This window comes from Galeopterus variegatus, unplaced genomic scaffold (assembly GCF_000696425.1).
Source record: "Galeopterus variegatus unplaced genomic scaffold, G_variegatus-3.0.2 Scaffold3582, whole genome shotgun sequence".
In the NCBI taxonomy this organism is placed as follows: Eukaryota; Metazoa; Chordata; class Mammalia; order Dermoptera; family Cynocephalidae; genus Galeopterus; species Galeopterus variegatus.
Genome location: NW_007729693.1, coordinates 10,092 through 38,012, shown reverse-complemented (window position 1 = coordinate 38,012; position 27,921 = coordinate 10,092). Strand labels below are relative to the sequence as shown.

At 35.0% G+C, this 27,921-nt stretch overlaps 1 protein-coding gene across 1 annotated transcript in view; it reads left to right on the top strand.

Annotated features, from left to right (window-relative positions):
* The window catches only part of LOC103601084 (multiple C2 and transmembrane domain-containing protein 1-like), a gene marked incomplete at its 3' end in the record, with an annotated part of 175,062 nt that extends 151,717 nt beyond the window's left edge, over positions 1 to 23,345 (top strand). Inside the window, exons 7-10 of the mRNA XM_008585464.1 lie at positions 7,599 to 7,658; positions 12,923 to 13,000; positions 20,263 to 20,433; positions 23,215 to 23,345. Coding sequence (XP_008583686.1) covers positions 7,599 to 7,658; positions 12,923 to 13,000; positions 20,263 to 20,433; positions 23,215 to 23,345 — 440 coding nt within the window. The remainder of the gene's footprint in view (positions 1 to 7,598; positions 7,659 to 12,922; positions 13,001 to 20,262; positions 20,434 to 23,214) is intronic.
* Between the last annotated feature and the right edge of the window lie 4,576 nt (positions 23,346 to 27,921).

Here is a 27,921-nt window from a genome sequence, read left to right as displayed (position 1 = left end):
CTTTAAATTAGTGATGTATTAAAAATATTTATTCTAAAATTTATGTAATTTGACTTTCCTCATTCTCTATCTATATTATGATATATTTGTGTTACAAACATAGCAGTTCATTAATATGTAGTAATATTCTCTCTTCCAGAAGTATTTGACATATAGCGCTAGAGCAGGATATTCCATAGTATTTAGTATTAACTAATGAGACTGATCCACTGCATTGTAGTATAAAAGAAGAACAGAAATATTCTTTTTTAAAAAATATATTAAATTTGCATTTAAGTTTAATTTTAATGATAAAATAAATTCACATTTTACTTCGGTCTACAAAAAAATTAAAAATAAATAATAAACATCCACCACTAAAATTCCTACAAAATTTTAAATTATTAGAATTTTTATTTATCATTAATAATCCATTTATACATTCAAACTGGTACATTTTTCAAGATTGCCACTAAAGATGCAGATTTCCTGTGTCTAACTCAGCACTCATTTGAGTACTTGACAGGCTATATTTAGTACATGTGTTAATATGGCTTTTGGGTCCTTAGCCTAAGAGATTTCCAATTTTGTAAAATTTAATGGGAATATTGAATGCTGAGTGGAGTAAAGTCAGTTCACTCATTTGATTTTTTCCTATGATAACACACTGAATATCTGCAAACTCTTTCCAGTTTTTATCTGCCCTAAAACATTTGCCATATTCACACGTATTACAAAAGAACAGTGTTAAATTCAAAATCCAGGGAGAGTTTGCAATTTTAATTATAACCTNAAATTTAATGGGAATATTGAATGCTGAGTGGAGTAAAGTCAGTTCACTCATTTGATTTTTTTCCTATGATAACACACTGAATATCTGCAAACTCTTTCCAGTTTTTATCTGCCCTAAAACATTTGCCATATTCACACATATTAGTTACAAAAGAACAGTGTTAAATTCAAAATCCAGGGAGAGTTTGCAATTTTAATTATAACCTAGTCCACCATCCTTCACACACATCACTAAGTTGAAACTGCTCCCTGAATCTTTTCCTCCAGTAATTTGTGCTTCTTGGGAGACTAAGGGTTCAGTGACTGAACTGTGTAGTTTTGTAAGTTTTACAGTGTTACTGTTTTGTGGAAATGTACCCCTTTTGTAATTATTTCAATCTTCCCCTTAAAGATTCTTGTCTGAGTAAAGATTTTTCCCCTCTTTTATTCATGGAAAGGTGTGATTTATTAGCATTACATTTAATACAGCTATTTTATATATAACTGCAATCAAAGCAAAAGGTGAATGTTTGATATAAACACAAATCATTTTCTTCTTTGGAATCTTTTTTTTTTTTTTCATGAGAATGAAGTCTCTGTATTTTTATGGCAGGGCTTCAGGATGCAGCCTGACTTTCAGCACCAATGGTGAAAATAAAATCTGAGAATTATAAGCTTCGTAGCAAAGACTTCAAGATAGCCAGACAATATTGTTGGAGATTTTCTCCAGTATGGAGTTTTTCTTCTTTTACTTGGTTTCCTTCAAAAGTGATATGACTACAGAGGTGGAAAAGCTAAATTGACATTTCTGTTTTCTAATATATATGTCTCCCCTCTGTATAAGGTGAATCTGTAATGGAATTTCCCATTACTTAAATATCTGCTCATCATTTTCATCATCTCAACTTTCTGTGATGGGATTTTTTTCAGCATATTTGTTACCACACTTCTGCCAATAGTAGGTTCTTTCAATGGAAAGTTTGTATGTGGCACTCACATAACAGGGTGTTGTATTTACTATTAAAATCAAGAGAACAGCTAGCATAAGGACAGGAAAATGCAATTGTTCTTCAGGACCAACTTATATATTATTTGGAGTAAATGTGTTATCACTTAATAACAAGTAGGAAAAAAAATACACCCAAAGTTACCTCTGAAAAGCAAGGATGTATAAAATATATCCTATACTGAAATGATATGTGAACCAATAAATAGTTATAAATTCCTTAATATCTCCTCTTCTAGAGATAGTAAAATCCTTTATAACACAAGCACACTTTCCAACAAGCACATTTGAAATTCTGCCCCACACTCAGCTGTTATAGAAGAATGATATTTTAAGAAGAAGGGGATCTATGTCTTTCTAAACTTGGAGAAGTAGAAAATCATCCCAGTCAAAGAATTACATTTAAGAGACAAAATGCACTTGGGGAGAGAAATGATAATGCTTTGAGTTATTGCAATATTTTATTCTTTAGAAGAAGCTTATCACTGGTAATTTATTCTAAGGTTAAATTATTCATTAAGAAAGTTTCATGAGCTCAAAAGAGAAGACTATGTATTTTGTGAATAAATTTTGTAGGGTCAAACCAAAAATGGGAAAAAATGGAAATTATTGGTTCCATCGGACAGTAAGAAGTTAGATCTTACACTACATTGTGTGTGTGTGTGTGTGTGTGTTTTATCCTAAAAGAATGAGTTTATCAATGGGTGAGGGTAAGATAATAATACACTTATGTGCTTTCAATAAATTACATCAATTATATGAGAAATACTATTGTGATAATATAAAGATATACACATCACAATTCATAGCCTCAACAATAACAGTTTAGTTTTTTCTTTAAGAAAAGTTCATCCTTTGAATAATATAATATAGACTACTGTGATGTCTCATCATATTTTCTGTTATGTGACAGCTTATATCTATTTTTTTTGGTAATACACCTTTTAATAAAGGCTTTATTATAATCACAGAGTAATTTTAATGAACTATAAAACACTTCATTCGTTGGTTGAATGCAGCAATTTTTAATAAGATTTTTGGCAAGGATATCATTAGTTTAAACTAAAGAACACTTTCAGCCGTGTAAGTCTGCGGGGCTTAGTTAAACCTGACACCTTCGATGACACATTAAAAATGCATCAGCGAAAACTTCTAAGTGCTTTAATTTAAGTAACTGTGGAGAAACAGATTAACACATTTGAGTATCTCAGTCAGCCAGACATAATGAAAAAAAAAAAAGTCATTATTTAAGTCAAGTCTTTTCTATGAAGATTTCATATCCTGATAATAAATAGGTGATTTTTTTTTAAGCTGCAGAAACTGAAAACTTTATTGGTCATAGGCTTTCTCAATTCTGAGTTACCAAAATGGTTTTTCTTTAGTTCCCCATTTCTAATTAATATTATGCATATGTTTTTGAAAAAATAATATGCTAACCTGTTTTTAAAGGAAACATAAAATTCTTTTAAAAAATTCTTACTTTGCTATTGGTTGTACTCCCAAATCTGTGTTATTCGGAAATGCTGTAAAGTCAACCTCATGTTTAAGACTTCTGAAATTCCAAAATGCAACAGTGAACAAATGGCAAACAGCAATGACTATGTTTTTGACCCTAGTTACCAAACTCTTGAAATTTGTGGTATGTTTATTTAAAACAGAGATATTATCACAATGCCAGTAAATATTTGATTATCCCACAAAATACATGGAACCATAATTAAATTTTATATTTAGATGATTTTTTTCTTGCTGTTTTGACAACATTTCCCCATAGATATAAAATATCATACATTTTTATGTATTGTCATAACTATGGGGATTTGCTGTAACAATAGCATTACTTTTATTTGACTGCTGTTGTTGAATTTTTAAAATGTTGTGGGTCCTTCTGGGAGCAAATCTGGATGAGTTGGCACAAAGTGAAAGGACAAAATGTAATTTAAAGCAGAGAATGGATTCCACAATGCCTGTGACCTGGTCCATAATGTTTATTGTGTACCGCTGATTGGTCTTTGCATTGCTGGCGTGTGTTACCAAGTGAACTGATGAGTTTATCAAGATCTTTCCTGGGCTAATCAAAGGAGAAGAACTAATATATCTGGGCACCAGGATAATGAAACTAAGGGCTGGTTTGCAGATTACATGGACTTTACTTTGTTTTGGGGTTTTTTTTTGTTGTTTGTTTGTTTGCTTTTTTGAGTTGGGGGGGGTGGTTGGCAGCTGGCTGGTTTGGGGATCCATACCCTTGACTACATTGCCTTTTAATTTAAAGAGATAGATAAATGATAGATAGATGATAGATAGAGAGATAGATAGATAGATGATAGATAGAGAGATAGATGTTAAACTGAGTGCAACTGGGAGGAGATCTGTTGGTTTTAAAGAACCCTAAATGTTCACAATGAAAACAATTTGTATTTTTGTGAGAATTCTGCTTCCACAACCCTGGTTGACATCAGTATTGATAGGCTTAGTCAATATCATAAGTTACCATTATTGATAGGTTGGAAGCATCCAAGAACCACGGCTTTGATCAACAGTGATTGCAGTCTGACCAGTAAAGTTCATGTAAATCATTTGTGTATTTTTAAAACTCTCTTAAAAGCCCAAAATGGTATTGATAAAAGGAAATTGTACTCCTATAAAAACATGCTTGTGTAATCAGCAGTGCTAGCTGACATGACTCTTACATTTGAATCTCGGGCTTCAAAATTTTGAACCTACTGTGAATGTTTTGAGTGTTGGACTGCTGAATTACAATAAGATGTATTGTGTTTAAAGCCCTGTACACATTAAGGCTAATTTTAAAATATCACTTTTAGTAAAAGTTCGTAGCTAATTCTTGTTTCATCTGATGACAAAGTCTTTAAAGATTTCTATGATTTATTATATATAGCATCATATTCATTTGTTGGGAAAAATAAACTGTCTCGGGTTGATTTCTCTGAGAAAAAATGTATTTTCTAGATTTTTAAAGATCTGGTCAATTTTTAGATTCATGGTTAGACTTTTTAGCTTTGAGAAGAAATTTTCTGATTGTGCATTAAATTTTTGGAGGCAAAAATAGATACAAATATTACCAACAGACTTTACTGCTTTAAAAAATTGGAAACCTTGGTAGAAATAATTCAACAATTCATTATTCAGAATAACTTCAGTAATTTTCCTTTATCAATTTGATGTCTCTAGTTTTTGTTCTGTTTCCTTTTGCTTTTACTTCATAATTTTAGCACTTTTAAAGTGACGCTTTCTCTCACATAGCCTCATGTCTTGATGGAGCCTAAAGTGTAACTAAATATCTGCAATTGTGATTAAGACAGGTCTCTGGAATTCGTGAATAGTTTTGCTGTTTTTCTTGCTCTCCATAATAAAATCACCACTTTGGTTTAGGACTCATTATCATAATGCCAGGTGTTTTATTACTGATATTTTTGTTGTTACTGTTACTATCATTAGAAGCTCTTGTGAAAAGGTGGCCTTCACTGGTTTGTTGTAAATTTCATATCCATGCAGAGCAATAACTGGCACAAGGGTCCACAAGAAAATTAAATTGTTTCATTTGAAATAAAGGCTAAATTTACATGAGAATGTCAGTTGTAAAATGAAATATAAATTTTAGTTGAAAATGATGGAAGTAATTAAACATGGCTTGGGAAGCATAGCCTAGGGACTTCAGTGGATCCAAATGTGGCTGATGTTTCTGTTTCTCAAATTTTAACAGAGAAACCTTAATCCTAAACCTTGATCATTAACGTTCCCATATCACCCCCAAAATTCATGAATCTCTTTTTCTGTTTGCACACTAGGCACATAATTAGGTCTCTACACTCTGCATTAATCTGAGGAAAACTGGAAAGTACAGAGTTGGTGCAGCTTTACTATTAGTCACCTCAGACCAACTTAAACTTTAAGTGAATTACTCATACCTTTAAATGTTAAATGCTGGTCTATGTTTGCTGTAACTGTCTTGAGTCTAGAGCCCAGGCTTTCATTCCTATTAAAGTGGCCTTACCACACTTTGCATTAAAATAAAACTCCCTTAGTTATATAAGCTGTGTTATTGGCTCTGAGAAATTATTATTTGTATAAGGAGACTTCAAACAGTAATTTTTTTAACGTAGGATATTTAAAAAACTTTTCCACATGTGGCTAAACATTCTGCTTAATTAAAAATTAATTACAGATTAAAGCAAAGAGAATTGACAATTGAAAAAAAAGACATGCATTTTTTTCTAAAAGCTCAAATAGGGTTCTCCGAGTTAAAAAACAGTATAGCATTAAAGAAGACTAAAATCATTTCATCTAAGGTTTGTGGTGCAATGTCCAAATATAAGTGTATGTTTTAGGATCTTTTTTTGTGTAGAAACTTATATGATAATGTGTCAAGTGTGGCAGATGAAAACCATAGGTGTAAATGTAAATGAATTATAACTCTATAATGATGATAAAATAATGCCCTAAATGAAAGACTTTTTCCCAGTGACCTCTCACATTAGTCATGCTACCTGACCAAACTATAAGCAAGTAACTTGGGAAAATGTAGTTGGTTTCGTTAAGAAATAGATACCATGTGAAAAGCACTGGTAGTTTGCATAGACAATCTCTGGTGTAATTCTAGGTCTAAACTTAAATTATTCAAATTGCTGAGCACCCTAAAGTATTTTAGTTCATTATTATTTTCTAGTATAATTTTTGGTATCGTGTTTGGGATATGTGTCCTTAACCAAATGTTGCTCTAACTAATAGTCAATTAATAAATATTTATTAAGCACCCATCGTGCATTAGGCATGATGTGAGGTGCTGGACCACTACGATCTTAGTTGCTAACACAAAATCATGGAATAATCAAGGAAGGTGCAAACTGCTTCCTCTTCATCACAATGTAATGATTGATATGTTTCCATAACTATCATCAGTTTCCCATAACCTTATTATAACTGATATCCAGAGACAGAATACAAAACTTTGAAGTTTAAAGGAAGCATGTAATTTAAATGTTCTATTTAAAAGTGGGTAACTATTCATTTTTCAAAGTTGAATTGGTTTCACTTTATAAAGATCTGAGGACTAATTAATAAAATATTCAACATGAATCTATTGCTTTGTTTTTAGCCCAAAAGCCACCTTTCCCAGTATTCATTTCTTTTAAAAATTATTTTCCAGTAGCTCAAGTTAACTAAGTCATTTATATTACATTACATTACATTACGCTTTGTTTTTAGCCCAAAAGCCACCTTTCCCAGTATTCATTTCTTTTAAAAATTATTTTCCGGTAGCTCAAGTTAACTAAGTCATTTATATTACATTACATTACATTATATTATGTTATTTTATACCATAAAATTAGGAAGTTTTTTGTAAGGATTTAAACCAAATTTGACTAGGTACATGTTTATAAATAAGATTTCTTCTATCATTCTTTAAAAATTTTCTAAAGATCTGTGGTAAACACAATTGTTTTGTTAAAAGAAACATATTCTCTTTATTTCAAAATCTTAAAATATGCTTAAACAATTCTACTTTCTATAACGAAACATCAGATTTGGAGATATATTAAGGAACAATTAAGAATAAAGAGGTAAGTGAACTCAAAAAAATGACAGAAATAGTTTTCTCTAAACTGCCACCACTGATGTCGGAGATGATAGGACAAAATGTTTAATCCATTCAAGGGAAGAAAATGTACAGTTTCTAAATATCCAAAGTATCTTTAGGATATATAATTTTTGATTTTTATATTTGCTTTGCTTTTATTTGTTTGGATTTTACTTGTTTTGATTTACAACGCTAAGTATTCTCAAAAACACCTCAAAAGTTAGTTAAATATTTGTTTGTTTTTAGGAACTCTCAGAAAATGAAGTGATTGGATCTTATTTCTCTGTGAAGTCTTTCTTTTGGAGGGTAATGTCTAAATCATTTATGTTAATATTCCTGATTTTTGGTTCTGGATAGTAATTTTGAAAGTTAATTAAGAAATTCACTTTTCAAAATAGGTTCTCAAATAGATGTATTCATTTGCCTTCTTTATTAATTTTTATTCTAAGTCATCTAGGTAACTAATTTTTATTTCTTCATTTGCGAAAATTAAGAACTTCATGCATTTAACATATTTTCTTGAAGTAAGTTCTTTGTGGAACCAAGTTTATTCCAAATTCTGAAGAGCTAGAGGCCCAGGGACCTTCCAGGAATATGATGGTGCTTTCTAGAAGGCCCATTAAAACTCTTTTTTCCTCTCTTATAAAATGGGATTATTTTCTGCTCCATTTCTGTTTGAGAAAAATCTACTTCTATTACAGTGATCTTAGACTAGATGTATACTAGATAATCAGTGCCCTTTTTCTGAAAAAAAAATTCTATGATTTAGAAAATAGCAACTCTGCTTTTGACTTAAGTAAGGCAAAAATGAAAATTTCACAGAGAATTTGTTTTAAATGCCATTGCAATTTAATGTATTCTATGATGATTTAAGCATAATGAGCTCTGTCATCCACTTTTCTCTGCTGTATTTCTGCTTTATGCACAGCAAGATTTATTACTAATGCACTTACTACTTTGCCGTTTAGAGTGTCCCTCTTTCTTTGAAAATTCGCACTTGCTATATGATTACGTAGCGATAGATATTGCAATGAAAATGCTACACTCTTAGGGCTTTGCCATGTTTCTTTCTTGACTTTAAGACTGCTCATGATTGAAGATTACCCTTTTCCTTTAGAATTTTAAGATTTGTTCCAGTGTCTCTTAAATAGACTGGCAGGTACCAGATTAAGTCACATATTGACCAGTCAGCTAGTATAAGCCACATCTATTGATCCTTACTGATCCTTATCGATCTACTAATCCACCACACATGCTTTTTCCCCTCAACCTTTTATTGTTGTGAGCTTATTTTAATGATTATAGCCTCCTCATTGCCTTTCAGTCTACTGTATGGCTGCCCTTGCTGAAGGTATTCTGCATCTTTGCTGGAATAATTCTTTTTATATATTCATGTATTGTCCATGAGCACACAGTATGACTACTTTTGAATTGTTCCATGACCTTAAAAGGAAAATGGCTTTATGCTAAAATTTTTTCACTATTTTTTTAAGACCTACAAATATGGTGACCACAAATATGGTGACTTCGCATGGAACATTTCTTTGAGAGCAGAATTTGGGGGTGTTCTGTGTTGAGTTTGCTCTATGTGCAGAAAATGTGCAGACTCGTCATTGTGAATGAAGATTGACCATCAGGACCAACTCCACAATTAATACTTTTTCAATGGTGTCCCTTTCAAGTGGCTCTTTCCACTTTGCTACTTCCAAATTAGTCTTCTGCTTATCAGCACTCTCCATTTGATTTTATTTATCCTTAAATATTCTTTAATAACCTTTCTCAGTGTCTTGAACCACCTGATTTTAAAATAACAAGTTTAAAAGATGGCTTTTTTGTATCGAAGGGACAGTCATAAATTTCTTTTCTCAGCATATGAAAACAAATGAGTGACAAACAAATTAAGTCATAAAGGAAGAACCTTTAAGAGACATTTATTTTACCAATGAGGAAACTAAGGCCCAGAGAAGTGATGTCATTGCCCTGAAGTAGCCAGATGCTATGATCAGGACCAATATTTCTCTCTGTCTGAATGCCATAGAAATAAACGTTTCGAGGAACTTAAAGCAGTAAAATTCCTCTTTGGGCTGATGATAAACAGAGATGCCATGTATAGATAGAGCTGCTCCTTAATTTTTCTTTATTGACACCCTTTCAAATTTCTCTTGCATTGTCTGACCCTTGTCTTCAGCAGCTCTTTAAGCCACCAATGGATAGCTGTGTTTGAGGGCCATGACCTTGCTGGCTGATGTCCTATTTACAAAATCAGAAAACCTGTGACCATGTCTACTTTAGATGAGTATTATTATCTCACACAGTCACATTCAGAGGTCACCTGACAACCAATTCCATTGCTCTTTACCCAAGCAATATTGTTTTCTGATGACCTTTAAGGGGAAATATATATGAAAGGTTTCTCACGGACATTTTCAGATATGCAAAAAACCTAGTGAGAACTTGCTCAGCTGGAATATCAGTGACACCTGCTAAATCTTAATTTCTCTTGAAAGAAAAATAATGGAAAGAAAAGACTGAAGTGATACAGATATATTCTAATTTTCCAAAAGCATATTATTTACAATTCATCAAAACACCACATCTTAGGACACAAAATATTAAGTAGTGAATATGGCAATTACCATGTTTCTCATGAAAACAACAAAAATTATGTGAAATCAAATCAGATTACTCTAAGTCAGAATTTTATTAAAGACTTAACTTCTTGAAGGATGGTAACTTAGTGTAGTTCTTTCACATATTTAGCGTGATTAATTTTCTTCCCAGTTACCTCCATTGAGTAAACACCTAGACTCTGCTAACAGAATTGAACAAACCATCTTACATGAACATTGCAGTGAATTGAAGAGAAGTTTTAATATTTTTAAAATGGAAAAAGGTGCGATATGCCAAGACAACTCATATAAAAATGGAGAAAAGGATCATAATGGTCAAAGGAGAGTACATAGAAAAATACAGAACAATAGAGAGCTATGTCAGAGCACTGCTTTACGGTCAGGTTAAGTGAAAGTGCAGTTGAAAGAAGCCTGAAGATTAAGGAAAAGAGTTAATGACTTTGTAAAACAAGAATGTGATCCTGTCCTAAAGCACTTACATTCTGAACATTCAACTGTATATGACATACACCCAGGAAAAGTTCAGGCATTATTTCCATTTTAGGTATGAGAATAAGACTCTCAAAAAATATTTTTAAATTTTAATTACAAGTCTCAAAAAAAAGGTCTCTGTAAGTCAAACCCAGGATTATTATTCCTTTACCATACCATTGAAAGAAATTTGTAGATTATTTTAGCAAGCCAATGAGATTATAATATATATGATTATTTTGTATCAGTATATATTTTGAACAAACATAGTAAAAACTTAAGAACTTTTGCTTGGCCACAATTAAGGAGGATGGTTAAAACATATAAAGTAAACATATGTAACTTCCTGGCACCATAAATTGTATCCAGAAGCAACAGAAATGCCAAAGAAAATTTAAGGATAAAAACCAGGAGAATTTCTCTAAGGATTATAGTGCCAGTGAATCATCTTCTGAGAAAAAAGGGATTGAAACTTTATTATTAGATGAGACACTTCCAACTAGGCTGGACAAAGCACCGGCAGGGTTTTCTGTAAAGGCAATTGAGAGGATGCTTTGAGAGGGTGGATGGACTGCAGAACAAATCTACTGGTTGGACTTCATCATCCAGGCGCAATTCATTGGAATAAACTCAGCAGGAAAAGGAAAAGATAGAACATGGCTGTGCCTGGGATTGAGCTAATAATTGCTCCACACTCTAGTCTTTGCAGCACAAAACAGTCATTCTAGGCTGTCATTATCTCTCCTTTGTACTGTCTCCTGGATCATTTGATTAAATAAAAAGCACACGCACCCCTGTGCTGAAAATAGAGGAAAAAGCTCACTCCACACATGGCTTACTCCAAACACACAAGCCGCATCTTTCACTCCAGTTTCACAATGTCTGGTTCTCATTTGGGAGGATTAGGTTGAACACAGATAATAAAATCCAGGATAACAAAAGCCAAGGATTATTTGTACATATCAGGGAGAGGATTGGTATAACAGTGTTCCCTTAGTCATACGTTAAGTCTAAATAGATTTTTTTTGTTTTGATCTATTTTTAAATCAGGATCTATAATAATAGGATATAGCTTATTATAAGTGATCCAGTTTTTCAAAGAATGGAATTAGTAAACTGTATTGACTAGAATTGGAATATAGAAATGTTCTCAATTTATATGCTAGATTCTACAACTTCACCACCTTGTTAATAGACATTAGACTATAATTTATTACAGGGTACAGTTAAGTCTCATATACTTTACTGAGTAACATATGCTAGAATTATTACCACCTACCTATTTTTACTTCCTCTAAGCCCCTGATTAGCTTTTCTCAATAATCTGTAACCAAGGACATATGAGTATTTTATCTAAACGAAAAACAAGGTGTTTCAAAAAATCCTATACCAGTTAACTGCCTTTTTTTGGACCACGAATTTCTTAGGCTCTGTCCAAAAAAAATGAGATATAGTGGGGAAATCATGGATTACTTGTCAGCAACCCCCAGATTCAAATCTTAGCCTCGCCAGTCTCTAGCCATTTGGCTTAGAGTAGGGTATTTGTCTTCTCTTTACCTCAGTTTCTATACCTTAAAAAGGTGATGCTTGTCATGAAAAACACTGAAGTATGAAAACTGCAGCACATAATAGTTGCTTAATGAGTGTTTCTTTCTGTGTGATCTAACTTATCTTTCAGACTATCCTAATCCAGTCCTCCCAGCTGATGCTGTTAAAGATGGTGACTCTTATCAGTGATAATACTATTGTTCAGAAACTTTCTCTAGCTGTTCTAAAAAAGTCCTTTAATACAAACTTTCAACTCCACCCGACAATTTCCCTCCTGAATTTCTTGTTTAGCTGTAGCTTTCTTTATCGATCTCTTGCTGCTCTTGGTCTTGGTAGTGAAGGACTCTTTGGGTTGCTTTTTTGGTAGCAAAGGCAGCAAAGGGAACTGTTATGTGGGACAAAATTTCTCTTTAGAAATAACTTTTAAGTATTACAGAAGATTCACATGTGGCATGAAAGTTTAATATGATCATAGTTATTCCTATTCATGAAACATTTATTCTTCTGAAGCCTTATCACTTTTTTGACATTGGAAATAATCTCCAAGAAATTTTGAAGAAAGAGACTTGGAAAAATTATTCTCTCCATGATTTCTCTTGCTATGCTTCTTTTCTCTGATACACCTAATGACAAAAACCTGAAACCACTTAAGCAGGATCTATCACTATGTAATCTCTGGGCTCTATTCTCTTGACCACTGCAACAGCACTCTACTAAAGAAAATGGTGGCTGGAAACTATAGAGTTGCACTGGCATTTATCTTCATTGTGCTATAGGACATTTTCTGACAATGACCTGAGCATATACATATTTTTTTCAAATAATGTCTTTTGGAGAGCAATTCTAAATGCTGATCAAAATGAGGGGTTGAGAGTGGCACAAAACTTTCCCATACAGCTCTGATCATTCATTTTCATCCAGACGTGTGGCAGGCCTGCTCTTCCTCTCCTGGGATTCTGCAGAGCAGAGCTTCAGAGTCCTTATTGCCAAAATGCACAAGTAAGTTCAACCATTCAGTTCATTTATTTTTTCTGAGCTTGCATGAGCTGTGAACTCTGGATGCTGACTTACTATACTGAGAACCCATTCCTTATCCTAACCTATTTTATACACGTGAAAAGGAATTGTACTCTTGAATTCTTTTTTGAGGAATAATATAAGAAAACTAATATTCTCTTTAAAGTGCCAGCTTACTAATTCTAAAATCATACTAAAGGTATGTGCTATTGACTAACCATATCAGGCTTTGAAATTTATATTATTATCTGGTATCTTGATAATCTTTATTCATTCGGAACTTGGATGAATATTCTTTGTGAGAGTGGATCTCAAACTTTGGTGTGTACAAGAATCACATGGGGCACATGTTGAAATACAGAAGAAACTTTACTCCACAAGAACTGTATCACATCCGGGAGGATCAGGCCTAGCAATTTCAACAAATTGACCACTAAAATTTGAGAACTACTGACTTAAAACTTCAAAGATTATTTCTTCCTTTTGCGGGTTTGGTTCTTTGCTTTGAAGCTGGGTTGGCTTTTCTTTTTATTCTTCCCTCAGCTTTACTTCCCCCCCCCCTTTTTTTTGAAATGTATTGATTATACATATTTGTGGGAAACAAAGTTATGTTTCAATACAAGTATACAGTGTTTGATGATCGGGTTTGGTTCTTTGCTTTGAAGCTGGGTTGGCTTTTCTTTTTATTCTTCCCTCAGCTTTACTCCCCCACCCCTTTTCTTTTTGAAATGTATTGATTATACATATTTGTGGGAAACAAAGTTATGTTTCAATACAAGTATACAGTGTTTGATGATCAAATCAGTCTTTCTTCCTTTTTCTTTCCCCTCTCAAATAGAGTTATAATTCAACAAGGAACTAGTTGAGAACATTACCTTAGATAACTAAGTAATAGCTGTAATAATGCTAATTTTATCGAGGGATGTCTTGGATTTAATACTCCTTGCCCTTTAGGTGCTCAATAAGTAACTTTTGGTTGACAGGAACTAGTTGAGAACATTACCTTAGATAACTAAGTAATAGCTGTAATAATGCTAATTTTACCGAGGGATGTCTTGGATTTAATACTCCTTGCCCTTTAGGTGCTCAATAAGTAACTTTTGGTTGAATGATTATCAATACTTCAAATATTTATTGTATTATTTGGATACATTCTATGAAAAAAACATTAATAAAGGAAGGAAATAAACTTTTCATAATTGTTCAGTAGGCTTATACTTCTCTCTTTAAATGCTCCAAATATCTAGACCAATCTGCTTTCCTGATCAGTAAATTTAGAAGCAGGACTAAAGAAGGACTTTAAATAGCATAAATAATATCCATGCCAGAAAGTAGATAATGTTTACAATCATATTAATTAACAATAGGTGTTAGAACGTAGGGGACAGCCAATGAGCATGCACCGTATAACTTTGGGTTCTCACACTCGAGTGTCTCACACTTTAATCACCTGTGAGGTGGTGAAACCAGAGGTTCAGGCCCCACTCCCAGACTTCCAGGCTGCACTCTCAAAGTTTCTGATGTCATTGGTCTGGAATGGGGTCAAAGAATTTGAATTTCTAACAAGTTCCCAGGTGACACTGATGCCACTGGTCTGTGGTCCACATGTTGAGAAATATGCTGTTCAGAGGAAGGAAACTTTTTAAACAGAGCAGCCAGTGACTCAGAAGTACCTCAGAGAACATCAAAGTTGGTTTTCAAAGTTTTTCTTCGCTGTCAGTCTCAGCTCATCATCACCTCTTCAATGAGCTCCCCAGAACACTGATTTTAAAAATAGGTAAAAGTAATAAATGACTGTCTTAGGCAAATTAAATCTTCATTGTTTACAGAATATACTTTTTTCTATGCAGGCCCCCCAAAACCCAACCCCCCCATACATACATGCAGAAGAGTGTTCTCAGTACACTTGGGACCCTGGAGTCCAGCTTTGAAAATCAAGGATAAGAAAACTGAGTCCCAGAGAGGGAGCAACATGCCCAAGTCATGTAGCCAGAAATTTCTAGAAAGATATGATTGAATATTTATGTTAAGTGTTTGTCTTTTCTACTATTGGTAGCCTCAGTTTAAATCTTCCTCATTGGTCTGGAATGGGGTCAAAGAATTTGAATTTCTAACAAGTTCCCAGGTGACACTGATGCCACTGGTCTGTGGTCCACATGTTGAGAAATATGCTGTTCAGAGGAAGGAAACTTTTTAAACAGAGCAGCCAGTGACTCAGAAGTACCTCAGAGAACATCAAAGTTGGTTTTCAAAGTTTTTCTTCGCTGTCAGTCTCAGCTCATCATCACCTCTTCAATGAGCTCCCCAGAACACTGATTTTAAAAATAGGTAAAAGTAATAAATGACTGTCTTAGGCAAATTAAATCTTCATTGTTTACAGAATATACTTTTTTCTATGCAGGCCCCCCAAAACCCAACCCCCCCATACATACATGCAGAAGAGTGTTCTCAGTACACTTGGGACCCTGGAGTCCAGCTTTGAAAATCAAGGATAAGAAAACTGAGTCCCAGAGAGGGAGCAACATGCCCAAGTCATGTAGCCAGAAACTTCTAGAAAGATATGATTGAATATTTATGTTAAGTGTTTGTCTTTTCTACTATTGGTAGCCTCAGTTTAAATCTTCTACCTTACCTTATAATTTTATTTCAAGTTTCTATGCTTCACACTTAGACTAAATATTTATCTNTCCCCCCCCCCTTTTTTTTGAAATGTATTGATTATACATATTTGTGGGAAACAAAGTTATGTTTCAATACAAGTATACAGTGTTTGATGATCGAATCAGTCTTTCTTCCTTTTTCTTTCCCCTCTCAAATAGAGTTATAATTCAACAAGGAACTAGTTGAGAACATTACCTTAGATAACTAAGTAATAGCTGTAATAATGCTAATTTTACCGAGGGATGTCTTGGATTTAATACTCCTTGCCCTTTAGGTGCTCAATAAGTAACTTTTGGTTGAATGATTATCAATACTTCAAATATTTATTGTATTATTTGGATACATTCTATGAAAAAAACATTAATAAAGGAAGGAAATAAACTTTTCATAATTGTTCAGTAGGCTTATACTTCTCTCTTTAAATGCTCCAAATATCTAGACCAATCTGCTTTCCTGATCAGTAAATTTAGAAGCAGGACTAAAGAAGGACTTTAAATAGCATAAATAATATCCATGCCAGAAAGTAGATAATGTTTACAATCATATTAATTAACAATAGGTGTTAGAACGTAGGGGACAGCCAATGAGCATGCACCATATAACTTTGGGTTCTCACACTCGAGTGTCTCACACTTTAATCACCTGTGAGGTGGTGAAACCAGAGGTTCAGGCCCCACTCCCAGACTTCCAGGCTGCACTCTCAAAGTTTCTGATGTCATTGGTCTGGAATGGGGTCAAAGAATTTTAATTTCTAACAAGTTCCCAGGTGACACTGATGCCACTGGTCTGTGGTCCACATGTTGAGAAATATGCTGTTCAGAGGAAGGAAACTTTTTAAACAGAGCAGCCAGTGACTCAGAAGTACCTCAGAGAACATCAAAGTTGGTTTTCAAAGTTTTTCTTCGCTGTCAGTCTCAGCTCATCATCACCTCTTCAATGAGCTCCCCAGAACACTGATTTTAAAAATAGGTAAAAGTAATAAATGACTGTCTTAGGCAAATTAAATCTTCATTGTTTACAGAATATACTTTTTTCTATGCAGGCCCCCCAAAACCCAACCCCCCCATACATACATGCAGAAGAGTGTTCTCAGTACACTTGGGACCCTGGAGTCCAGCTTTGAAAATCAAGGATAAGAAAACTGAGTCCCAGAGAGGGAGCAACATGCCCAAGTCATGTAGCCAGAAACTTCTAGAAAGATATGATTGAATATTTATGTTAAGTGTTTGTCTTTTCTACTATTGGTAGCCTCAGTTTAAATCTTCTACCTTACCTTATAATTTTATTTCAAGTTTCTATGCTTCACACTTAGACTAAATATTTATCTGTTTCATGACTATGCAGTTACTCAGTAAAATCCACAGTTCAATTGTGGAGTTTCTTTTTAGAAAAGTGCCATTTTGAACAAAATTATTGAAGAAGAAAAATCTACTTAAAAAAAAATCTGATTACTTCATCTTTGGAACATTAGTGTGTCTTTTTTCTCTTTTTCTTAGCCTTTTGTGCAGGTCGCCTAATTCCCACACCCTGTTTTTAGGAAGAATACTCTTCTTCCTCCCCCGCTCCTTTAGTTTCTGAAGTCATTTTGGAAATGTACTTCTAGGTATAGAAAGCATTTTGTGACAGACATTTTTGTTTGTTTGGCTGCTGTGGCAGGCGGGTACAAGAATCTGAACCCTTGACCTTAGTGTTATCACACTCCACTCTAACCAACTGAGCTAACTGGCCAGCCCATATTTTATAACAACTAATGGCAGTAGGTAAAGCTTCCGTTAAGTTCATTTTATTTCTGTGAAAGCATGAATGATCGCATGGAAAGCATTCTTTCTCTTCCTCACCCTGTAAGTCAAGTTCACGTTCCCATGTTAAAAACAGGAGTAGGAGCAAGCACGTAAGGATTTCAGACATGGTACTATCAAAAAACTATCTTCACATTGCTAACGGAAGATGCTGTATAACCTAGATTTTACCCGACTATTATTTGACCGAGTGACATATGAAGCATGACTTCTGCTTCTAAAGAGTACATAGAAAGTGGCATTAAGTATATTCTTCAACATGCTGAAACATTGTAAATATAAATACATGGGCTCATATAACAGACGAGTAGAAGCTGATATCATGAATTAGCCGCATAGAAAAATTTATAATGGAATGTCATTTCTAATATAATTAACTCACTTACCTGAAGAGTAAGTACCCTTTGGCTACATTGTACTTCAATTATGATTACCTTTAAGCCCATGAGTCTCAGCCCTAAACACCAATATTGAAAGACACTCAGGAGTAAAGATCAGAAATACTAAGGTTCTGGTCACACATTCACCATTTTTTAGCCCAACCACTATAAGCATCAATTTCCTTATCAGTAAAATGTGGCTAAGAGGCTTTGCCTTCCTAACTCACAGGGTTTTGGTAGAAACCAAATGACATAATGTATATATACATGCACTTCTAAATTCTAAAGCTGTGTATAAATGAGCCGTTATTAACTCCTTGGTCTTTGCTAAGAAAATTATTTCTTCTTACTTGCCACAATATTTGTTTTTCTTCTTTCATCCTTTGCCACCCATACTCCTTAACAAAAGTTTCAGATCCAAAGTCTAGAACCTGATGCTTTAGATCAGCAGAAGTTGTTTAAATCAATCAATCAATCATTCAATCAGTCACACAACAAAATGCATTACTGCATTATATAATAATAAATAGCATGAAATCTTAGACCTAAAAAAAAAATTAAAAACCTGGACCATCACTTGGTGAAATGAATTGTAAACAATTATTTTAATCTGACAAGCCCATTGTTCAAACAAAATCCAATGTGGAAATCCAATATACAGAACAGATGGGAGCAGAGGGGCTCTGGCTGGAGAGAGCACGGAGTTCTATGGAATTTGCAGGTGATCCATGAGCCGTCTCTTGCACTTCGGAACGCAGTTGGAGATGCAATGTGGAAATCCAATATACAGAACAGATGGGAGCAGAGGGGCTCTGGCTGGAGAGAGCACAGAGTTCTATGGAATTTGCAGGTGATCCATGAGCCGTCTCTTGCACTTCGGAACGCAGCTGGAGACTAGTTGGAGATGATTCTTGAAGCTTGCAGAGGTTAGGAGGGCTGTAGGCAAAGTCCTGCTTTGATATTAATAAAGCAGAGCCACCAAGCAATATTTAAGATTTGCTGTTCAACAAGGCAGGGAAACGTGCACTGTGATTTAGAAAGATTTCCACTGGAATGTTCAAATATTAGAAGTATTTTATTTTAAAGAATGTAGATTGCATTTTCCTAATAAAAGCACCCTGAAATGCATGACTTCTGATGATATCAGATGAAAATGGCTATGGCATTACAATAGTACGGAAAAAGGTAGGAAGTCAAAGTGGGAGGGACAGTTATGCAAAATAGGCTGTAACTTTATAATGTTGACATAGAAGGGATTAGGTAGAAAGTAAGGCTAATCCTTGATTTAGACTTGGAATACTTTGAGGTTGAGAGGAATGTTGAATTTCTTCATGAAATGACTATAAGAGGAAAAAACACGCTTAATAATATGAAAGGAACAATAATTTTTATAGTACTGCTTGGCGCTGAATCCAGATTGAAAATGTCTTAACATTTAACTGCTTTCTCTGGCTTGTTTTATATGGTATTTAGTTCAAAGAGATTATATGGCCATTTTTAGTAGACTTGCTAATTTTTAAAAATTCTGATTTTGTTCACTGGCTTGAATATTGTGATTTAGAAATGAGCATAATAAAAATCATTAAAGAAAATGTTCAAATACTAGAAGGAGAAATAAATTCAGAAACACACTTGCCAAAATAAATCACACATGTAATTTTAAAAATAATTTTAAATATTTGTGATGCAAGTTTCAGGCATAAGCAAGACATTTTGGGTGGGTATATTGATTTTGTTTTCTGTTCTATAGTACCTTAGATAGTTTTATAGTGAGCTGAAACTCGATTATCTCTTAATGCTACAAGAAGAAAACGTTTAAATTATCTGAATAAAACTTGCAACTAATCTTACAACTAAAAACCACCTGTAAAATCCATTTGTAACATGAAAAAAGAGATTTTCAAAAATCATAAATAATTAAAAAGTAAATATCATAGTGTGGATGAGGCCTTTGATATTTATAATATTCATTTTATACATATTTTAACACAGGTATCTTGTACACATATGTAAACATTCTCTGATATCTTGAAATATCTACACTGGGAATTTTAAGAGTAGAAAAGCTAAACTGACTTTATTTTGAGCACTCACCTCTTTTACACACAAATTTATCATGAGGTGATAATTGTGTAAGTTATTAATTATTTTATAGTTATATTATTATAAAAATAATTTATGGAGTATAATTCTTTATTGTAATTAATTTTATAATTAATATTTTAATTATTTTATAATTAATAAATAGTTATACTCCATAAATTATTTTTATTTAAAAAACTGTATCTGCCTATTTTTTTATTTTTTGAAAACTTATAGCAACAGGAGAAGGGGTAATGCCAAATGACCTAATTCAGTTTTCGTTTGCCCAAAATGACCTAACTCAGTCTTCCTTTGCCAAAAGTTTCAGACCCAAAGTTTACGTCTGTCAGACCTGCACAGAAAGTCACATCTTTGGAGGGGAATAGTCAGCATTACCTTGATTGAGGGGCGAGACCTCAAGGCAATGGATTCCAATGGGTTGAGTGACCCCTATGTGAAGTTTCGGCTTGGGCATCAGAAGTACAAGAGCAAGGTAATCTTATCTCTATCGTCAGTGTTTAGAAGGCATTGGTTGGTTAATAGCTGTGCTTGGGGAGATGAAAACACTAGATGATTTTTTAAATGCTTAATGGAACTTTTTGAACATCATGTCAGAAAACAAGACCAACAATTGTATTGCTTTCATTATTTTATGTGCTAGTTAACCTTGGGTAAACTACTTAACTTCTCTATGTCTCAATTTCTGCATCTATGACACAGGAATAATGGTAGGAACTATCTATTACCATATCTGTGAGTATTAAACAAAAAAAAAGCATCAACAACAAAAGGAACATAGTTGATGCCTGGCACAAAGAGTAAAAAAAGATAAAATAAAGAGCTCAAAGAGTGTTGGCTATTATTATTATTGTTGTCGTTGCAAGTAGTGCTAATATCAGCACTACAAGTAGCATTATTGTACATGCCATACAAATCTTTATACATTACTCTGAGTCGTTTTATTCAACCGGACTTGCACCAGTATAGACTGCAAGTTTTTGAGTTCATTTAGGAAATGAAGGGCCAAACTCCTGCTGCCACGATGAACAATGTGCCATAGGACAAGTTACTTAGTTTCTCCATACCTCAATTTCCTCATCTGTAAAAATGAGAATTAAAATAATGCCTACCTAACAAAGTTATTGAGAAGGTTAAATGATTATATGTTATGCATGTAAAGGGCTTCTCATACTGCCTTGCCCATAATAAGTACTTGGTAAATGGTAATAGTGAAGGAAGAGGAAGAGTAGCAGCAGTAGTAATAATTATCCTGTGGAATAACAGTTGCATTAGTAGTAATAATGTATTATGTTAAATAATAATATCACTATATTATTGATAGAAGTAATAATAATGAGTAAAGGTCATAGTAGGCACAGCTATATTTTGGGCACATCTTATCTAGGTTGTATCCAACTATGACGCCTTTACTGGTCAGTTTTTGCAGCTGGTATTTATAGACAGCTTGGAATGACTCGTCATATCCACCTTGTATTAAAGATCATATGCCATTTTGATAGGAACTCCCTCACCTTGGTGTCATTATGTCGTGGATTTTTGATAAACAATTTGCCTAGGTCCCTTCTGGCCTGGGAAGTTTTCCTTAGTACGTACGGTAATTAAGGTATCACAGAGCTGATTGGTTAGCAGGCAGCGAGGACTGCTAGCAGGCTGATTCGTTACCTTAAGGAGTGCCCTCATGGAAGGGGAAGGCATCATTTCTGATCTGAAGGAAATTAGATAGGGAAGACAGTCCTAAAAAAGAAAACTGAAAAGTTAGCCTGGTTATGGCCAGGTAAGTAAGACAGACAACTCACCCAAAATAGCATAGAAGTTCATCTGAGCCCAATTATAAGATACCTGAAGCATTTCATTCAGTGCCATCTTTTTTTTTTTTTCTGCCAAGGGGCTTAATAACATATTTTAAAGTAGCTGCTGATTCCAAAAATAGGCACCTATGACCACTTCTATCTTGTCCTTTCTCAATTAGCACAATTTCCATGTTCCAGTAGGCTTAAAACATTACTTATTTTTATAGTTCTGCTCTTTATGTATGAAATATAAAACCCAGCTATGGACATGTGTCTCTTTTTGCTCTTTCTTTCCATGATCTATTGCTGATTAATTTCAGATTATGAACTTTAAAAATCGTGATTCATTTGCATTATCTTTGCACATAACATACTTCATTGCTTTCAAGCTCTTTACATCTGAAGATCTGTCTGTCATTCACTAAAGAGAGAACAGCCCACTTCATGTTTTCCTGCTGAAAAAAAAAGAACAGGGAAACAAATATGTTTTGATTAACCCAGTGGTGAATGGAATTTTGAAACACATCAATATAGATCACTTTGTTCATTGATTCTACCAAGTGTCTTATCTGAATACTTAAGTTGTACTTCAGATGAGACATCTTTCTTGTACATGCAACACAAAGAACATATATGTCATATAAACACATACATATGTACTCACATATATATGAGAGTACTTCAAAAGAGTTTGTGGAAATGGAATTAAAAGATGACACAAACCTTTCTATGAACTTTTTGAAGACCCCTCATATATTTACTTATTAATTCACAAGCAATTTTGGCATATGGTTTTGGAGGAAGAGTCTTGAAGCTCTAATCAAAGACTTCGAGTTAGAGTCTGGACATTAAAATGTACTGAACTTAGATGGGTCACTTAAACTCCAGGTTTCAGTTTCCTCATATCTAAAATGGAGATAGTACATCAGTGCTATAATTCTGTGGTAAAAGTTTGTCCGACAACCCAAAAGCTTCTTGCTTTTTCCTCCTGCTCCCATGGAACTTTACTGTTTTTCATGCACTAGCTCAGGATTCCAGTATGTGTGGGGAGTAAGGAAAAGAAGGAAACTCTTGGAATCCTTATCTTTCCTTATTATGAGATGACTGACTGTGAGTTTTGTCTTCATGGATTAACTATGATTATGTAAAAGCTGAGCGAGCTGTTTCATCTGTAGACTATTTACATTTTTAATATAATTTATATTTCTCATCTGTTATTTAAGATAATCAAGGGGGCACTTTTTGGTTTTCAGGACATGTTATTTAGGGTCCATGTAGGTGGTATGCAGTAAAAATGTTAGAGCTCTAATGACTCGTTTCCATTATTTCTGAAATCTTTTGTTCAAGTAGCACACGTACATGCTTTTTTCTAGATAGTACCTAAAATTTGATTTAGTTACTCAAGTTACATTTTTAAAAAGGACTGCTATTACTAAGACAATAATGACTTTTCTGTTTTCCAGATTATGCCAAAAACTTTGAATCCTCAGTGGAGGGAACAATTTGATTTTCATCTCTATGAAGAAAGAGGAGGAATCATTGATATCACAGCATGGGACAAAGATGCCGGGAAAAGGGATGATTTTATTGGCAGGTTTGTGAAATTTGTTACTTTTGGTTCGCCAAAGAGATGGTGAATATCTGTTGAAAGTATATTCACTTTAAGTATGATTATTGTCAATAATCTTCACTGTTTTGAAAGAAGGGATCTTAACCATGGTAAGCCAATACTTGGATAAACTGAAAAATAGATTTGAGGACTGACCAGTAGGTGGCAGTTTTGACCAGTTGATGGACACAAACTATCTAAATTCGATATCCAGAAATTTTCTCCAGATGTCAGAATATTGTGCGTAAAAGTTATGGGAGTTGAGAAAGAGGAATTTCATCTGATATAAGATACTTCAAGGAACAAAGAACATATTCATAGTCTGCAAAGTGATCTGAGATAATATTTATTTTCATAAAGCATATTGTGACCATGAAATGCATTATTTTCTACAACTCCCCAGAAGGCAGAGGGTCTTTATAATCTCTTAGGAGTTCATAAATCTGTAAAGAGTTCCCAGGTTTTAGTGAAGGAAGCATGTAAGGGAGGCAGATCCATGTTAATCTGATAATGCAGTGAAGAAAGGAGTATTCTGAGGCTTACATGACGTTTCTTCACAAAGTCAAGGTTATTTTGGATGGCTACTTAAATCACATGAATTGTTTTCTTATTTTAAAGCCTATATTTATTTTTTTGATAGTTACATATGTGTCTTTGTAGCAAAACACACCCAAACCTGCCAATACTGAAATGAAGCGTGGCGTACAGAAGAATTTGTTTAAAAAATTCTTTCTTCATTATAGTTCACATGAATTCCAAGTCTTTAAACACACAGCCTGAAGAAAATTCATACATATTAATAGTAAAGGGAATTTTACTCTAGAAGAGTAAGAGCAGGAATCCAATCCAACATATCTATGTCTTTATTTTTTAATAATTCTAATATATATATGCTTTAAGCAGTAGTTTGCTTCATAGGTTTATAAAGTGAGAGGTCAAAAATTAGCTTCAGTTAACCTTTAATATTTTACTTATAAAATGTAATTGGAGAAACACTACTGTAACCCAATACTATGTTACTTTTCAATCCTTTTTTAAAGCAAAGGGCTAATTGCACATTTTTGCCCTCCAGTAAAACACTGTTTTCAGAGTTTCCTTAAAGTTCTGTCTTGTGTTCTTTGGGGTATACCACTAGCTTAAGTAGAGGTATACATCTGTTAATACATTAAATACATTTTTTTATAATTATATGTTTATGATTCTTTCTCAATAGGCTATGAGCTCTTTCAAAGAGGTACTATCTAGCTATTCTTTGAAAGGTTAATTCATTTTTATAGTTTATAGCAGTGTTAGTTCTATTTGGTAACCACAAGATAATCAGAATGACAGTCATGTGGGCCGGCCCGGTGGCGCACTGCTACAGTGCGCCGCTTGGGAAGCGCGGCGGCGCTCCCGCCGGGAGTTCGGAGCCCACATACAGACTGGCCACTCACTGGCGGGGGGAGGTGCGGGAGCAACACCGAGGGTGGCGATCCCGTAGCCGGTCCCGGTCCGGTACGGGTGCGACACTGAGGGTTGCGATCCGGTGCCGGGCACGAAAAAACACAAAAAGGAAGGAAAAAAGAAAAAAGAATGACAGTCATGTGGGCCGGCCCGGTGGCGCACTGCTACAGTGCGCCGCTTGGGAAGCGCGGCGGCGCCCCCGCCGAGAGTTCGGATCCCACATACAGACTGGCCACTCACTGGCGGGGGGAGGTGCGGGAGCAACACCGAGGGTGGCGATCCCGTAGCCGGTCCCGGTCCGGTACGGGTGCGACACTGAGGGTTGCGATCCGTTGCCGGTCACGAAAAAACACAAAAAGGAAGGAAAAAAAAAAAAAAAGAATGACAGTCATGTGTAACTTGCTACCTCAATCTCTTTACTTCGTATTGAAACTTTCTTAGATTGGTAAATAATGAAGGGAGTATGCTCTAAAATAGACTGGCTTTCTGTGCTTCTGGGTACATATTACATGAATTCCTTCATATCCCTTTTTCTATCTTTTTTCATATTGACAGATGTTCTTTTATATATATTTTTTTCTTTGGGAAGAATTTCAAACTTAGGATGTTATGAAAATTTCTCAGCCCATTTGGTACTGACCTTTTCCTTTTTCTCACTTGCTAATAATATGAGTTCTTCAAGGGCAAAAATGGTTGGCAGAGAGGTGGACCTGTGTATCTCACTTTACGTTGTTTCTAAGGGTTTGTCCATATTTTGGTAAATTTTGAGAGAACAGTGATAAAAAGCTGGATATAAGATCACAGGTTGCTCTAGATACATGGAGAAGCTAAGGAAGTCTTATAAAGTTTGATAAAAGAGAAGAAATACATTTTTGGTTATATGCCAGACATAATTGCCTATGAAAGCAATTTGAGGCCAAAAGTTTTAGAGCACAGAAACAAGAGCACAGGTGTAGATGAGATGACTCCTAGGACAGCTCTTGAGTATCAGTTTATTTTAGTTATTAACTTTTAAGTTTATTTATTTATTAGTTTTTTTTGTTTGTTTGTTTGTTTTTTACATCCTATGATGTTGTTGTGGAGCAGCCAGTGGGGAGGGGGAGAAGGGAAAGGGGAAGGAAATGGAGTGGGAGAAGGAGGAAGGAGAGGGGTGGAGTTCAGTCCTGTGGCACCCCCTCATTCCTGCATGGGAGACCAGTGGGCTTCCAGAAGTGGCCTGGTCATTGCTGAGCTGGGTGCACTTGTCAGAGGGGTGTGGCTGAAGTTCTTGGCCCCCTACTTCCCCAGCTCGGGAGCCCAGGGCACTTCCTGCAGTGGCTTGGTGGTCATCACTGGGCTGGTTGGGAGTGTCAGGGGGGCATGGCTGAGGCTCCCCAATTCCTGGCTTAGTAGCCTAGGGCACTTCTGATCCTTCTAGGTGTTATAGGTGTTCTTTGGTGATGTGAGACCATTACTAGTTAATATCAAACTTTGGTCTGTGGGTATTTTGTTTTTTCTTTCAGTTCTGCATTGGATTATTTGCTGTTCCTACCACTTAAACTCTGCATTGGAACTAATTTGTTGTCCTTTGCTTACATCTGAAATGAGGGAACTTCTTGTGGGGACCAGTACTTCAGCTCTGTGGTTGAACTAAATTGTTGCTTTGCTGCTGATTTCCTAGGGAAGGCTTTTTGTGCAGCTCAGGTTTTAATGGTTGACTTTATAGGTACTTCCTGGTCTCATGAGATCCAGTACACCGAGGTTCTATAGAAACACCGATCTGGGCCTGAGTCTTTTCAGCAAACTGCACCCCTGCAGTTCTATATTCTTGGCCATTCTCCACTGAGTGGTCCTATGCTGATGGGGAAGCAGATCAGCTGTCCTTGCTGTGGCCCAGTGTTCCCCCCGTGGCCTGTCTCTTTATCGCACATGCTCCAAACACTTCCCCTGAGACAGGCCATGCTCCAGTCCCTTGCAATGACTCACCAGTCTCTGAGTGGCTCCTTTTTGTCAGTTGTTGTGGCTCCTTGCTCCTGTGTGGATCCACGGGAACCCTATTAGTGGTCTTGCTGGCCTGGTGGCCACCAAGGCCCTCTTCTCCCCTGCAGCCTCCAAGCAACTTCATCTAAGGGGTGCAGCTGTGGCTTTTGCCAGCTCCTGCTCCATGCTCTGTTTGCTCAGCAGCTCCAGCATTGAAGTGGCTGGGGCTCAAAACAGTTCAAGCAGTCCTTTTTTTCTGTCATCATGGCTTCTCCCACCTTCACACACTCTGTAGGTCTCTCCTTCTCTTCCCCTGAGCTCTAGCAGCCCCAGCTTGGCTGTCATTGCTTTTTAATAGCTGTAAATTGGTTTATCTGTGGGAGAGAGTGATGCTGGGACTGTCTATTCTGCCATCTTGACCAGAAGTCCTCTTGAGTATCAGTTTAAACTGTTTATACAATGAAGGGAATTAGTGTTAAATTTTCAGATAATCAAAGATGGGCAATAAAAACTTGTTGCACACTCTGCTAGTTTAACAAAGATGCCTGCTGCAAAAAAAGAAAATGACTATGGTGAATCATCATTTCAAATCTTTTTGATGTCCACATAGCACTGGAACCTCTAGTTATCTAACTTTATGCTTGTTAAATTGCACTTTTAACAAGTCCTGCCCCTGGGGGAAAAAAAAAACATATTATTACACCTAAGTGGCAGGCAAGTTGTATTTATTTTGAAGGCTGCATTGTAATTAACAGTGGAGATAGCACACTTTCTGATAAGTTAGTTAAAATAAGAAGTTAATTAATTTTTTATTAACTAAGAAATTAATAAAATTTCTTAATTCCTAGAATAGTTTAGAAGAGAATTGACTTACCTTCCTATTAAATTTGAATTCTCAGGGTAAAGTAATAGGAGTAAAATTATCATCATGACCTTCCATCTTCTTTTGCATGTTATCATTGCAGGCATTCTATTGTCTGCATTAACTTAAAAATTAGAGACTATTCTGGGAATTGGCTGGTGGCTTGTTAAGTACATTTAAAGTTGACCATGGAGGGTAATGTTATCATTTCAATGGCTAGTCACCATTTTTAAGGACATTGTCTAAACTGAGTCCAAAATTTGAGAACTCTTGTATGGATTAGATTATCTATATAGA